Source organism: Mauremys reevesii, linkage group 13, assembly GCF_016161935.1.
Source record: "Mauremys reevesii isolate NIE-2019 linkage group 13, ASM1616193v1, whole genome shotgun sequence".
In the NCBI taxonomy this organism is placed as follows: domain Eukaryota; kingdom Metazoa; phylum Chordata; order Testudines; family Geoemydidae; genus Mauremys; species Mauremys reevesii.
In genome coordinates this window covers 7,916,754-7,932,976 of record NC_052635.1, presented here as the reverse complement: position 1 = coordinate 7,932,976, position 16,223 = coordinate 7,916,754, and the positions used below count along the sequence as shown (strand labels likewise).

The 16,223-nt window shown below is 42.6% G+C and overlaps 2 protein-coding genes across 2 annotated transcripts; both read left to right on the top strand.

Annotated features, from left to right (window-relative positions):
- Positions 1 to 2,264: 2,264 nt before the first annotated feature.
- LOC120379899 (olfactory receptor 11A1-like) lies at positions 2,265 to 3,608 on the top strand. The gene is made up of 2 exons (XM_039497416.1): positions 2,265 to 2,392; positions 2,621 to 3,608. The coding sequence occupies exon 2, from the start codon at positions 2,667 to 2,669 to the stop codon at positions 3,606 to 3,608; it is 942 nt and encodes a 313-aa protein (XP_039353350.1). The 5' UTR covers positions 2,265 to 2,392; positions 2,621 to 2,666.
- Positions 3,609 to 13,445: 9,837 nt separating this feature from the next.
- On the top strand, positions 13,446 to 14,408 carry LOC120379898 (olfactory receptor 11A1-like). The gene has a single exon (XM_039497415.1). The coding sequence runs from the start codon at positions 13,446 to 13,448 to the stop codon at positions 14,406 to 14,408; it is 963 nt and encodes a 320-aa protein (XP_039353349.1).
- Positions 14,409 to 16,223: the final 1,815 nt, after the last annotated feature.

Genomic DNA, 16,223 nt, shown 5'->3' with positions numbered 1-16,223 from the left:
GGTGATCCCAGCAGCAGGAAGGGCCAGGGGGAGGCTGCTGTACCTGATAAACCCTGCAAGGATCCAGAGCCGGAGTCATACAAGGGCTTGAGTGAGGTAAACAATCATGCTGGGCTACAGGAGAGAGAGACATCCCCCCACAACATATAAGTGTCTCCCGAGCAGAGGACAAGTCTGACTGTGAGACCAAACCCAGTCACTGTCGATGGAGACGTCGCTGCTTCATGCTCAGGATTAAAGGTGAGTGTTACCAGCCTCAGGGCAAACCCTCAAACTCTTCCTCAGACTTTACCTCACTAAGAAGAACACTCCTAGTAGACAGGGTCATCACCTCCTGGCAGCTTTGCCTAAGTGAGGACTTAAGCATCTCATCATGATACTGCTAGAGAAATGGATGAAACACAAAGGAGATCTATGTGTTAAGCTCCTTATCGCTCTCTCTCTATCTTCTGAGACAATTACTCATCCCTCTATCTGTCTACTTATTTATTGGTTTATCTCTCTTTTGAGTTATTTACAGATCTATCTAACCTTTGAACAAGTACGTGTCTCTGTGACCAAAACCTCGCTCTATCCACCCTTCTTCTTACACATCCCTCTATCAATATATTCTTTTTTTACCTTCTCTCCGTCTATCTCTCTCTCTTTCTACCTGGCAGCCCATTATTTTCTCAGGATTCACCTGCCCCGCCCAGTCCTGGAAGATGCTACATGGCTCTTGTTGAGAATCTTCTCCACAGATTACAGTGGGAGTTGAAGCTGCTCAGCATTTCCTGTGAGGAGCTGAGCACCACACACAAAAGGGGTGCACATTAGAAATGCACCGAATGGGGCTTGGCATTCCTGACAGCTTGGGAAGCAGTGACACCTGGATAACAAACTTTTAGTACCGACCAAGTCACTCTGTGCCCAATTTTTAAAAGTATGTAGGTGCTTAATGAGCTGGGAGCTAGACACTGGCTGCTTTTGAAAATTGCACTAGGCACAAAATACCTTTAAAAATCTGTCTCTTTCACTCTCTGCCTCAGCTCTCCATCCATAAAATGTGGATAACAGCATTGCTGTACCTCACAGAGATATTATGAGGTGTGCTGCTGTAATGGGGTTATCTAAGAACCATATAAGGGTGCACTTTCCTTTCTTCCCCCCGCTATATCCCTTCAGAGCTCCTGGTGTTACTGAACGGAGAGAGTGGCCCAGTGTACTAAGTTACTGCTGCACCTTTTTGCTACACAGAGCTGGTCGTCAGCTCCACCCCAACTAACACATGACAGTCAAACAACTGCTGACAGCTAATAAGAGGGCTTAGTGTTCCTTGGTCAGACACTGAGTCAATAAGAGTGAGAGGAATCTGCATGTGTGGCTGGTTGGGGGGTTTCCTTTGTGCTTTGGGCAGGAACCTTTATAGAGTCTCTTGTCTTCTATGCTGCTGATCAGTATCCTGCCCTCATTCCAGGCACTAGATGGATACAAACACATTCATGTCCTAGAGCGTCTGTCCGTATGACACTATCCCCCTTCAAATAAGTTTAGGAGTCATAGCTGGCCGAGCAACTCTCAGTATGATGCCATGGCTAAAAGAGCGGATGGATCCTTGGATGGATAAACAGAGGAATAAGGAGCAGGAAAGTGTAATCACCTCTCTCTACCGCACTGGTGAGACAGGCAATGGAATAATGCATCCAGTTCTGGGGTTTTCATTTTAAGAAGAATGTTGCAAGATCACAGATGATTGTAACTCAGAGAGACACAAAAATGGTGCCGGGCTGGAGAAAATGCTTCAAAGTGAGAAACAGTTCAAAGAGCCCCACTGTTTAGCTTATCAAAAAAGAAGACTGAGAGCTGACTTGATTACAGGGAATAGGGAGAAAGGAGCAGGTACTAAAGGGCTCTTGAAACTAATGGACAAAGGAAGGACAAAAACCAATAGCTGGAAGTTAAAGTCAGACCAAATTAAATGAGAAATAAACACACATTTTTAAAAGTGCAGGTGATTAACCTGTGGGACAAACTACCAAGGTCAGTGATGGATTCCCTGTCTCCTGATGTCGTCCAATCAAGACAGAGGGTCAGATTTTTAAAGGCATCAAGATGGCAAACATCCATTGAAGCTGCTACTCCTTGGGAGCCTAGATTCTTTTAAATTCCTACTAAGTGGCTAAATAGCCTTAAAGATCTGGCCCTGGATGCTTTTCTAGAAGATCTTCATTAGCCAAACATAGGTTATAGAGTTCAATGTGGGGGAAACTGGGGGAAACCATGGTGTGTGTTATACAGGATCTAATAGCCCTTTGGGGCCTTAATATCTATCAATCCATACATGAAAAAACCAAAAACCAGTGGACAAGGGAAGAAAGTGATCAGTTAACTGTGTTGTTGCTTTATTGGACAGGTGTGTGTGTGTGTAGGCGGGGGAATTCTCTGTTCTAAAACTCTGTGCAAAGTTTGAATGTGACACAGGGGTTTTTTTTGTTTGTTTGTTTGTTTGTTTTTTTGACTATGAGAGAATATAAACCCAGTTGGTAGTGTGAATTATGATGGAATCAAATGGAGGGAAATCCACCCAGCTTCATTGTACAGCATCCATCCTAATTAATTATTACTTTTTCTCCGTCACTAGATATGTCACATGGAGAGAGGAGAAAGAGGAAACCGACGTATACCTCATGGAGACAGGAGAAAGGGAAAATCAAACGTCTGTCACAGAATTCATCCTGCTGGGATTCAGGAACCTCCCTGAACTGCACATTCTTTTCTTCCTGCTGTTTCTAGTGATCTACATAGTCACCATGACTGCGAACATCCTCATTGTGGTGCTAGTTGTGGCTGATCAACACCTACACACCCCCATGTACTTCTTCCTGGGGAATTTGTCCTGCTTGGAGACCTGCTACACCTCCACCATCCTGCCCAGGATGCTACCCAGTCTCCTGACAGGAGTCAATACCATTTCTGTCAGCCAATGCATCACACAGTTTTACTGCTTTGCTCTGTTGCTGACCACAGAGTGTTATCTGCTAGCTGTGATGTCTTTTGATCGCTACTTAGCAATATGTAAACCGCTGCACTATGTCACCCGTATGAATGGCAGGTTCTGTATCCAGCTAGCAGCCGGATCTTGGATAAGTTCATTCATACTTATTACAATAGTAATATCTTTGGTGTCGCAATTAGCATTCTGTGGCCCTAATGAAATTGATCATTTTTTTTGTGATCTCACCCCAGTCATTAAACTCTCCTGCAGCAACACCAGTCTGGTTACCCTGGTGACCCTCATATTCTCCTCCATAGACACTCTCCCTCCATTTCTTTTGACCCTGACATCTTATGTTTATATCATCTCCACCATCCTGAGGATCCCTTCCACCACTGGGAGGCAAAAGGCCTTTTCCACCTGCTCCTCCCACCTTATTGTGGTTTCAATCTTCTATGGCACCTTAATGATTGTCTACATGTTACCCAACACCGGTGCACTCAGAGCCCCAAACAAAGTGTTTTCTGTCCTTTACACTGTCTTGACACCCCTGGTCAATCCCCTCATCTACAGCCTGAGAAACAAGGAGGTCACGGAGGCGCTGAGGAGAGCTCTCCAGAAATGTAGGATTTAGAGAGGGTGATTGATATGGTAATAAATCAATTCTGGTCTGAAATGACCTTGTCAGTCCTCCTGAGTTATAGCAAGAAGATACTCAGCATTTTTTACATTTGCATCTCCTAGTCAGTTGAATTTATTTAGGTAAGTTGGGCAGATCTTATTTAGGTAAGTTGGGCAGATCTTTACAGGTGTAAATTGACATAGTTGCATTGGTCGTTATTCCCTATGTTATCTCAGTCTCTCTAACCCTAATAGTCAGTGGTTCTCCCTTTGCAATGAGAAATAGGAAGAATGGGGATAGTGGGTAGCCATGGTGTGAATGAGTGAGCCTTCTTTAACCCTTAATTTTATTGTTTTGACATTACATATAAACAGATAAAACAAAACATCTATAAATACGTGCCTGAGATGGAAATAGCATATAAATAATTAAATTCAATGTTCATTATTTGGTAGACCTGGAACCAAACAAGTAAACAAAGAAAAACCCTGAACCTGCAGAGGTCATCCAGGGCATCAACTATTAAAGTGACTAAATAGGTAAATATGTGAGAATATATCCTCTGAGTATTGAAGACTAATAAAAACAGATTAAAAAATTTTATTAAAGTAGATGTTTAAAATGAAATATACACAGGTTGAGAGGGAAGGTACTGTACATCTGGGGTCAGGCTTGGGTTATGAAGGGTCACAGATATCGTTTGCAAGGATGAAAAGATACATTCATATCGCATAACTGGCATAGACCCAGATTGGGGTGCAAGGGTTTTTAAAGTGTCAGTGAATAAGTGGGCTCGGGTTCGCCACCCATGGGATGAATAAGGAGTCCAAATCAGTATCGGTGGAGCAGATAGGTACATGGGTGGGGTGCGTCCCTTGGTCCCTCAGAGAAGGACGTGGGTTATTTCCCTGGTCGGCTGTCTCAATTACTCAGTGTGGTATTGGCAGTGTCTGGGGATGTGTTCGGCATAAATGTCTCTGGACCACCTGATGGTGTCGGACACCATGAGCTGTCTCATGAGCCGGGCGTAGCGTCGACCAACTCCACACGGTCTCAGAACCGGCTCATTGCGGGGGTCCCATGAGCCCAAGGCTCCCACGATCAGGGCGTGTACCTGGACTTCATAGCCCTGGGCTCTCAGGGTCTCAGCCAGCAGGGCATACTTCGACTCCTTCCCTGCTCAGGCCTCGTGGAAGGCAGGTGACCGGTTTTCGAAAGGCACTGCAAAAGTATGCAATAGTTTCATGTGTGACCATACCTTTATATGTTTTCCAAGTGTTTCTATGGCCTGGTCTACACAGGCACAAGGGGGTGGGGGCGAGCTAAGTCGGTCTATGAAAATAGCGTAGCTGACGTCGACGTATTTAGAGGTACTTAACACGGTGTCTTCACTGCGGTAGGTCGACTGCTAATGCTCCCCCCGGATCGATCACTCTGGAGGTAAGTGTAGACATGGCCTATGAGACAGTCATTTTTCCATTAATGCCATCATAGAGAGCTCACTAAGCCTGTCTGTGTAGGAGAGAGAAATTGCAGATTTGCATTTTCTCAGAATAACTCTTTGGTCACTATAATAACTACTGCCCGGTAGTATCAACTCCTCCAGCACCCCCAAAATAAACAAATTTGCAGAAGGAAAAATCTTTAAGTTTTTGCAAGAGCACTATATCATAGAAATATAGGACTGGAAGAGACCTCAGAGCTCCACTCATGACAGGACTATAGACCATTCCTGACAGGTGTTTGTCTAACCTGCTCTTGAAAAACTCCAATAATGGAGATTCCACAGCCTCCTTAAGCAATTTATTCCAGTGTTTAACCACCCTGACAGTTAGGATGTTCCAGAACACATGCATTTTTGAGAGGTATATGTAGGAGCAGGATTTTATACTTGTACTATGAGAATTAACGTGTGATTTGATTTGATCCTGCCAGCCACCCTTTTTTATTTCAAGGCAGGAATAGACCAGAATAGTCCTTATGGCTGATTATGGTCACCTTTTGTTTTCAAGTAAGATTTAATTACAGTATTTGCTATAAGTTTTGCTTCTTGTATGCATTGCAAACTAAGTTGTGTAAGGTTAACCATATAATCCTTTCCAAAATGTTTTCCTATATGAAGGCCTCTGTAAAAGACTGTTTGTGTGAATGAGGAATATATGCATCAGGAAAAAAAATAAGGTGTGAAGGCCATTGTTATACCCAGATGGTCAAAGAAGAAGGAGTGAAGAGACACAAGGATACCAGAGAACTATCAATGCGCATCCATAATGAAGGAAGGGCAGATTGATGACCCTGAGGTGAAGGCTAGCATGCCTAAGGACAGGATGACCCTCTCCGCGGTGTATTGGAATGTTTACATAAAAAGATACCACCAATAAAGGAGTAACGGGTCATAAACTGACACAACAAAATCCATAGACTTCAACAGAGAAAAAGGACTATAAGAACAGGGTGCTTTGCCATGGGACTTTGGGTTCATCTTGCCATACTCCCAGACTGACAGATCTCTGCTCCCCTCTGTGACCAATTTGGCTGGCCACTAGATTGATCCAGACACTGGACTGGTAACTATAAACATCAATTGGCAACACTCTGTGTGTGTGTGTGTATGTGTGTGTAAGACTAAAAAGCTTATGCTAACTGCTGTATTCTCAATAAATGCAGTGTTTTTGCCTTCTCCCTTATAAAGATCCCATGTGCTTCTTAAGTATAACATTTAGAGGACATGCGGAAGGTTGGCATGGGGCTTGGCACCTCCAACATTTGTGTTTGTTGCCAATCTAGGTTTAAACGAATGTTCTGGAATCCAGGAGCACCTGTTTAATGTATTTTTCTGGAAGAATTGCAAGGACAAAGAGCTTGAAGTATCAGTGTTCTCTTGTGATAGTACGGCTATGTTCCTTTCCCCATTTTCTTCTTTAAGACTGAGATTGAGAGGGTAATGCAAAGCATTAAGCCACCTACAAGTCATTCCCACAAAGGGACTTCTGTTTCCATATTGCTTAATATGCTCTTAAAGGTGATAGAATAGGAACAAACCAATTGCCCACTATCCTTCCAGGAAATCTTGAGTTTAGCCACTAAAAGAAGGAACTGTGAGACAGTGGTAGCTGATATTTGTTACATATGTAATCAAAGGAGGCCCATCTATCATCTTATATTTTATCTTTAACTTTTGTTAATACTTTTTTCTATCCAAATTGTTCTAAGTGTGGTTTGATCCTGATGCACAGGCTAGCTCACAGTGTTATGAGAAGAGAATGAGTAAGAACAGATGCCATAATCATCGTCACACACTGCAGGATGCCCCATGTAGATGCAAAGACTGGATTTTTCCTTAAGGGAGATGGTATCTCTTAAGGTTCATAATAGAAGAGAGGGAACCACATGGCATAGCTAATATTTTTCCATCTCAAACCAGGCCGGTGTGTATACAAAGCAACTGGAGTGGAATGGCCTTACAATAGGACACATTGGGAATGCTATATTATATAGATACAAAACTGGCAACCCCATTAACCCCCTTTTTTTTTGAACACAGGTTTACTTTTGGCCAGTACACTATCCCATGGAAATGAGTTCCACAGGTTAATTTTGCATTGTGTAAAAATAAGTATTCCCTCTTGTTGTATTAAACCTGCTGCCTATGAATTTCATCAGGTGACCTCTGGTTTTTGTATTGTGGGAAAGGGTAGATAACACTTCTCTATTCACTTTTTCCACAGTATCCTTGATGACTCCCAGATCTCTTTACTGAGGAGCAACAGATAATTTAGAACCTATCATTAAGTATGCATACTTTGGACTATTCCTCCCCACCCCCCGTGCATCACTTGACACTTAACAATATTAAATTTCATATGCTCTTTTGTTACCCAGTCACCCAATTTTATGAGATCTCCCTGTAATTTTTTGCAGTCAGCTTTGGAAATAACTAACCACAATATATATTTTTTTATAATCTGCAAACTTTGCCACTTTACTGTACACCTTTTTCCAGATCATTAATTAATATTTTATCTAGCATACAGATCCTTGGGGGTCTGTCTCATAGTGAAAACTTATCATTTATTTCTACCTTCTGTTTCCTGTCTTTTAACCTGTCATTGATCCATGAGAGGACCTTCGCTTTTATACCATGACTGTTTACTTTGTCTGACTCAGAGACAACAGATGGACTGCAGCTATATCCGAGAGGTATCCGTGAGAACAGAAAAGACCACTCGGTTGGCCTCCAAAGAGGTGGGATGATTTCCTAACAAGGAGATATGGACAAGCACGGCGAAGGATGGCCAGAGAAAGAAAAGATTGGAAGACATGCTGTGATTGGCTCAATTTTAACTGATGAAGGACAGACAGTCTATGCAGTCTACCCAGTTTACTTTGCTTAAGAGTCTCTGCTGAGAGACCTTGGCAAAGACTTTTTGAAAGTCCAAGTACCCTATTTCCACTGTCCACATGCTTGTCCATACCCTTTTCCACATGCTTGTGGACACCCTCAAAGAATTCTAATAGGTTGGTGAGGCATGATTTCCCTTTAGAATAGATGTATTGACTCTTCCCCAACAAATCGTGTTCATCTATATGTCTGATAATTCATTTCTCTACTATAGTTTCAACCAGTTTGCCTGGTATTGAAGGTAGGCTTACCAGCCTGTCATTACCAGGGTCACCTCTGGACCCCTTTTTAAAAATTGGTGTTGCATTACCTACCTTCCAGTCATCTTGTACAGAGGCTGATTTCAGCAGAAGGTTACATCACACAGTTAGAGATCTGCAAATTCATATCTCAGGTCCAACAGAACTCCAGGATGAATCTCATCTGGTCCTGGTGACTTATTACTGTTTAATTTACACTGGTCTACAATTTTTGAGAAGTCATCTACTTCAGAGATAAAATGTGCTATTTATTATGTATTTTGATGTGCTGAATTCAAATATGACAATTAAAACAACTGATTGGCTACTTTTTTTTTTACATTTAATTTAAGTTTTTACTTTTGTGTATGTATATTGTGTAGATAGAGTAGAGTAATCATAAATTGTTGTAAACCTAGGTTTTTCATGTGTGTTTGGTGTTTTTACATGATAATATTTCACCTGTCCTGTTTGTGTAACACTTTAAAAAAAAAGCAAAGGGGGTTATCTAAAAAAAATAATTTATGAAAAGGCAAAAAACTATTATTATTGTACATAGTTTCTAGTCATATTACTCGTCTTCTTGGCTTCTGTCTTGTCTATATTTTCCATTAAAGCATCTTCTGTCACTGTCCTCCAGCAATAGTCAAGCATTGATGATCCATTTGCTTTGATAGTTTCTCCATCCATGCAATGTCCTGTGGTGTTGTCTCTCACTGCTCTGCTCCTGCTGGAAAAAAAAAAAAAAAATGCAAAAATGTATCTTTAAATGTATAAGTGACATGTTGTTTTTTTTTGTATGCCTTGAGGGAGGAGGTTTTCTACCAACAACCTGTAGTTGTCTGCCTTGTTGTTTCGAAAATTTTTTTTATTGCCCTGGACTGGCTTTCCATGCGCTCTTCTTTTTGCCATGCAGCAGTGCAATGTCAAATGCATCATCCGAAGAAGACGAATCTCTGGACCAACAAGACACCTTTCCTTTATCTTAGCTTCACTTTAGCTTGGAAATTTTCATGGACTTACTTTGTTTGCTTGTTTGTTGTGTGTGTCCTTGACAGAGACTTCATCAGACCCAGCTGATGGTGTGTAAGGGTGGTAATAAAATCTTCCTGATTCAATTCAACAAGTGGCTGATGCCACTTTTCTTTCCCAGGCTCCAAGACCCACGGTCTTGCTGCTCTTTCTTGATGTAGTGGGAATCTCTGTGCGACTATCCATTCGCGCAGAGAAAACAGCAGTACTTTGTGTGTCAGAAGTGAGCAAAAGCAGCAACAAAACAGATTCAAATCGCCGGCCAGCCGCCGCTGATGCGATTGGTGTCACACCTCAAAAAAAATTTCATATGGTTTCAGGTTTTTTCAAATGGTTTGCTGCATGACTTGCTGGAATTGATGGCAAACATTGCCATTATGTAATAAAACAACATTGAAGCTCCCTATCCATGAATCAATGTCTCCACTCATCGATCTCTGAATCATGAACGATGCTGGGCTGCCATCACACCATGTTGTAGCAGGGCCAGCAGAAGATCCAAGATCCTCAGAGATGACAATGAACTTTGACGGTCACGGAACATGGAAAGGTTATTCCACTGCCTGGAACTTATTCCCAACAGCTGTGGCTTACTGGAGCCCAGCAGCTCTGCTTCTTCTTGGGTAGTTCCAAAACTGGGTGTTATGAGGTGGAGTTCACCTTGTGTTAGGAGGAAGAGGAGGAGAGGAGGAGAGGAGGGAGGACTGGGTGTGGTGACATTGATGGTCCAGACTCCTCATTGAATCCTTCATCCTCTTCCTCGTCTGACTCAAGTGAACTTCCAGGAACCGCATCGTGGGGTACTGGGGGTATGCAATATAGCAGTGGATGACTTTGATAATGCATTTTCCACTTTTCCTTTTTTTCCCAGCTTCCTTTCCAATAGACGGCCAACTGGAGGCGTAATGCAATGCTGGCAATTCAAATAAGCTCCTTGCATTTCTCTCCTCCTATTCTGGCATGGATTTTCACTCTTGAAGGTTTGTTGGTTTGCAAAGTGGGGGCCACCTCTTGTGTGTTGCCCTTGCCTTGTGTCTGCAGCCCTTGTGCCAAAAATCTTAACCATAGGCTTTATCACCAAAGCTTTTGCTTGCAAAGTCACTTCACCACAAACATAAACCACAAACACACTAGTAGAAGTTATCTGCACTGTTCACTAAGTACTTGCACTCTCTGAATACTGCCATCTAAAAATACTGTGCTGACAAAAAAAAAACCAGACTGCATAAGAGGAGCACGACACTGTAGAGCATCTAGGCAAGCTGATATGCAGAGATTTTCAGCATGATGCATATCTATGATAGCATGATTGCATCAGAATATGATTGCAGATGTATAATGATGTCATGAATAATATGATGTATTCTTGCATTGCCTAAAATTGCATACTTTCAGATTGCATCATTCATTGTTTTGCCTCCAAAGTGTTCATTCATTGTCCAAAGTATTTTGTTATTTAGATTGAGATCCTCCTTTATAACCTCCTTATCTTATTCAGTCCTCTCGCCCTTCAAGTTATTCTATATTAATATAAGATCCTTCCTTTATAACTCACTTATCCTCAACTATTCCTAATAAGAAATTACAATATACTGACCCAATCACATATTTTGAAACTTTTTCGAAACAAACATTTTTTAGCATCATTTTGTTATCAATTAATTCTCAAATCTTTTCTACTGACACATCAGTGTGGGGACTTATTTCAGATTTGTTGCCCAAAAAGAGTAACTCTGATAGTGGGAATCTCACCCACATCTTCTGCAGTGAAGACCAGTGCAAATATTCATTGAGGTTCTCTGCAATGGCCTTGTCTTCCTTGAGTGCTCCTTCAACACCTTGGTCATCTAAAGTCCCCACTGCATCTTGGGCAGGCTTCCTGGTTCTGATTCACTTCCATTATATATATAGTTTGTTTGTTTTCATCTTCAGCATTTGCTTTTCAAATTCTTTAATCAGGGGTGTCTTCAGGCACCAGCGCAGCAAGTGCATGCCTAACGCAGCAAGCCGTGGGGGGCGGCCTGCAGGTCGCTGTGAGGGAGGTAGGCAGGTGGCTTTCGGCGGCACTCCTGTGGGCGGTCCCCTGGTCCTGGCAATTCGGCGGTGGGCACGCTGATGGCGCAGCACAGGTGGACCCTCCGCAGGCATGCCGCCGAATCCGCGTGACCAGAGGACCCCGCTGAAAGCTGCCTGACTGCCGTGCTTGGGGCGGCAAAAAACATAGAGCCGCCCCTGTCTTTCATGGCCTGTTTATGGTACATTTACACTTAATCTGCCAGACTTTGTGCTACTTTCCACTATTCGTACTGGAACTGGACTTCCAAATTTTACAGGATGCCTTTTTGCCTCCAATGACCTCCATTATTCTGCTGTTTAGCCATGGTGGAATTGTTTTGTCCTCTTATTGTCCTTGCTGATTTGGGATATACATTTAATCTTAACCTCTATTATGGTGTTTTTAAATAGCCCCATTCTGTTTGCAGGTCACTTGTATTTTCTATTTATTTATTTTTTGCCTCTCTAAGCTCCCTCCACATTTCACCATCACTGTCACCATCTTGGTCAGATGGTCAGCAGTTTATTCCCACTGCTAAACACTTATTGTTGAAGCACAGAATTTCTTTCCATAGAGATTCTATGGTACAGTTCAATCCATTTAAGATTTTTATATTATTTGACTTTATGCTTTAAACATATAATGTCACTCCCCATCCCAGTGCATCCTACTCTGCCATTCTTACATATTTTAGGTCCTGGTACTAGGTGTCCCATTGATTATCCTCATTCCTCCAACTTTCCACCAACAACATGATGCCTATTATATCAATATCCCCACCTGATGCCAGGCATTCCTTTTCACCCATCTTAGTAATTAGACTTCTAGCTTTGGTATATAAGCACTTGTACATGGTGTCAATATTCAGTTGATTACCTTTAAGTGTGATTTTTAAATGTGACTGTTCCTCATTACCACCTGCCTCTGCTTTACCTAGCTTCTATACTACGATATGGAGTCCCTTCTTTAATGACTGCATCCGAGGGGGACATCCCTGCCACATGCCAATGCCATCAGTTTTGTTGTTACTCTTTTAATAAAGGGCACAGTGTTAATTTCCCTAGGAAGGTAATTTTAAGTGATCACCAGCAGGGGGCCCAAGGGAGATCCCAGAAGCAGAGGTGACCAAAGGAAGGCTCCTTTCTCAATAAAGGATGCAAGAATCCAGAGCAGGGGACATTATGGATTTGTGTCATGTAGACAGGCATACTGGGCAGCAGGGGAGAGACCCCATTCCAACAGCAACATGCAGCTGTTTTCCCAGGAGCTGAGAGGACGAGACTGACTGTGAGACCAGATCCAGTCACTGTCGATAGAGAGGTCGCTGCTTCATGCTGAGGATTAAAGGTGAGTGTGACCAATCTCATGGAAAATCCTCTCACTCAGCCCTCAAACTGAAGGACACTACTCTTGGTCAGCGTCGTCACTCATTGGGAGCTTTTCCTGAGTCAGGACTTTAAAATCTCATCATGATTGATTTCTAGAGAGATTGATGAAGGACAAGGAGATCTACCCCCCACCCCTGTCTATTCATTTATCTAATAAACCCTTTATTTGTGCTTCTAATCCCTTATACCTATCCCTGTGTCAAGCCTCTGTCACAGTCTCTGTACCTGTCCTTTTTAGCTATCCCTGTACCAAACCCATTTCACATCCCTCTGTCTATCTTTCTGCTTAGATATCTATGAATTTCCTGCATTCCTGGAAAATATGTTTTAGCTGTACACAATTAATTGAGTTGAGTGCGTGTCTGTCTAGGAACATCCTTTGGCGTGTTTTTGTAATGGACATCTGACGAGATGATTTCAGGGTACCTTTTGGACAGTAAATCTATGAATCAGTGAATGAAAGAAGCTGAGAACAGGTGTAGGAAAGTGAGAAATTCCCTGTGTTTCTGCCCTTTGGCTGGGATCCTGCTCTTTGGTGGAGAAATTCTATCCTTAGCTCTATGCAATACCTGAGTGAGAAGTAGTTCCTCAGTAAGGAGAGAATATAAACCTTGACCTTAGATAGCACACTGAATTTATAAGAAATCAAATAGAGGGAAACCACAGCATTGTACAGCAAGTTCCTTATTTGATCACTTCTTTTTCTCAATCACTAGTTGCATCAGACGGAGAATGGAGAAAGGAGAAGGGGAAAATCAAACATCTATCACAGAATTCATCCTGCTGGGATTTGGGAATCTCCCTGGACTGCAAATTCTGTTCTTCTTGCTATTTCTAGGGATTTACATAGTCACCATGGCTGCAAACTTGCTCATTGTTGCACTAGTTGTGGCTGATCAGCACCTTCACAACCCTATGTACTTATTCCTAGGGAACTTGTCCTGCTTGGAAATCCTCTACAGCTCCACCATCCTGCCCAGGATGCTGGCCAGTTTCTTGACTGGGGACAGAACTGTTTCTGTTACTGGCTGCATGGTTCAGTTTTATTGGTTTGGTGTCCTATTGACTGTTGAGTGTTATCTGCTAGCTTTGATGTCTTATGATCGGTACTTAGCAATATGCAAACCCCTGCACTATGGAACACTTATGAATGTCAGGTTCTGTATGCAGCTAGCAGCTGGATCTTGGCTAAGTTCATTCATCATTCTTGCTACAATAATATATTTGGTGTCACAATTAGCCTTTTGTGGCCCTAATGAAATTAATCATTTCTTCTGTGATCTCGCCCAAATGATTAACCTCTCCTGCAGTGACACCGGTCTGGTTAACCTGGCGACCCTTGTCTTCTCTTCCACAAACATCATTCTACCATTTCTTTTGACCCTGACATCTTATGTTTATATCGTTTCCACCATCCTGAGAATCTCTTCTAACATTGGGAAGCAAAAGGCCTTTTCCACCTGCTCCTCCCATCTTATCGTGGTGACAATTTACTATGGGACTCTAATAACTGTCTACATGTTACCAAACACCGGAGCACTCAGAATCCTGAACAAATTTGTTTCTATGCTTTACACTGTCTTGACACCCCTGATCAATCCCCTCATTTACAGCCTGAGAAACAAAGAGGTAAAGGAGGCCCTGAGGAGAGCTCAGCAGAAATATCTGGTGTTCCCATACATTCTGAGAAATTGATTGAAATCATAGAATCATAGAACTGGATAGAACCATTTTGTGAATGGTGAAATTGACATTTACTAATAAAAATCTAGGCCTACCGAGCATAACTATTTGTGTTGTAACACAAAATCTTTCTACTTTATATTTACTAGATTCTCCATTAATTGTTCCAGTCTTAGGAAAATTTCTCTCTTTCTCAAATTAAATAAAAGCAGGGATCTGTTTAGTAGAACTGGTGGATGATTCCAATCACACACACACACAATCCACACACACACACACCCTCCTGTAGAAAAATTCAAAACTTTTTTTTTCATTATTTGTTCAAAAAAATGAAAATGCCCAACCTGAAAAATATTGGTTCTAAATGGGGGATTACAATTGTCTCTGGTTCTGACTGCTCATCCTGCAGAAAAACAAACCAAGTAAAAAGTAACCACTTGGTCCAGTGAAAAGGTAGTCAAGTATTAAGTGATAATAAGGCCTTGTCTACACTACAAGACTATTTCGAATCTACTTAAGTCAAATTTGTGGATTCGACCTTATGAAGTCGAATTTGTGTATCCACACTAAATACACTAATTCGAACTTCTGAGTCCACATTTTGGAATGCTGGGTAAATGCCTGCTAAAATGTGTCGAGGTGGTTTTGGGAGCATGGAGCCCGCTGCGATCATCGCTGCACTTTTCAGGATGTGTGTGACTTGCTGTCCCCTGCCCTGAAGCGCCAGGACACAGCCAGACAGCTACAACCACTTTGGCGTGGGAAAATCTACAATCGTTGAGCAACTGCTCTCATCATAGATGGCTTCAGGATTCCCAAACTGCGTGGGATAGATGGGACACATTGGCACCAGCACATTAACCAAAGGACTTTTCAATGGTGCTGCAAGCTCTGGTGGACCATAGGGACGTTTTACCAACATCTTCGTCGGGTGGGCGGGCAAGGTTCATGGTGTTCAGGAACTCTGGTCTGTTCAAATGCCTCCAGGCGGTACTCTTCCCGGACCACAAAATAACGGTTGGGGATGTGCAGATGCCTACAGTGATCTCGGGGACCCGGCCTACCCGCTAATGCCCTGGCTCATGAAGCCCTATACAGGCGCCTTGAAGGAACTCTTCAACTACCGGCTGAGCAAGTGCAGAAACTGACTCGCTCGGACATCAGCGAAAAGAATATCCCCGTAGTTATTGCTTGCTGTGTGCTCCACAGCAAGGGAGGTTGAGGCAAATCGCCTGGCTGCTGGATCAGGCATCCGGGAGGCTTTGAAAGGGTAACCTGTGACTGTCCACTTGATTTTAAGAGAGCCTGATCATGGGCCTGTGTCTGTATGTGTTGAGTTAGATCTGAGCTCACAAACCCGGTTCTCCACTTCCAAAGGACGTTTTAAAACTAATGAAATGTAACAGTAATTAATAATAAATCTTTCGTTGACTTTGCATTTCTGTTTCTTGGTTGAAACATGGAAGCATACTGCTACATAGGTCTGTGGGGTGGGGTTGGATAGGGGTTTGCATAGTGCATGTTGAAGCCTGCCTTTACAGGATGGCAGGCACCAGGACCCTGGACAGCATACACATCAACGAAAGACCCGCAGCATACACCACACAGACTGAGCCTAGTGACTGCAGTCTGTGTGTGCCCTGCAGTTGATGTACCATGGTACTGTGGGCTATGCACTGCAATTCACACACACACACAAAGTCTTCTGACACGAAATAATGTAGGTTGAAACTTGGAGTTGGGACTGGGTGATGCTGTAGAAAGAACTTCTACAATTTTTACAGCGGAGGGTGTCTGAACATTAGCGCGTGCAGTGACAGTTCTCAC

Bases quoted from the DNA above. Each gene is read 5' to 3' on its own strand.
- LOC120379899 (XM_039497416.1), top strand. From the start codon at position 2,667: ATGGAGACAGGAGAAAGGGAAAATCAAACGTCTGTCACAGAATTCATC.
- LOC120379898 (XM_039497415.1), top strand. From the start codon at position 13,446: ATGGAGAAAGGAGAAGGGGAAAATCAAACATCTATCACAGAATTCATC.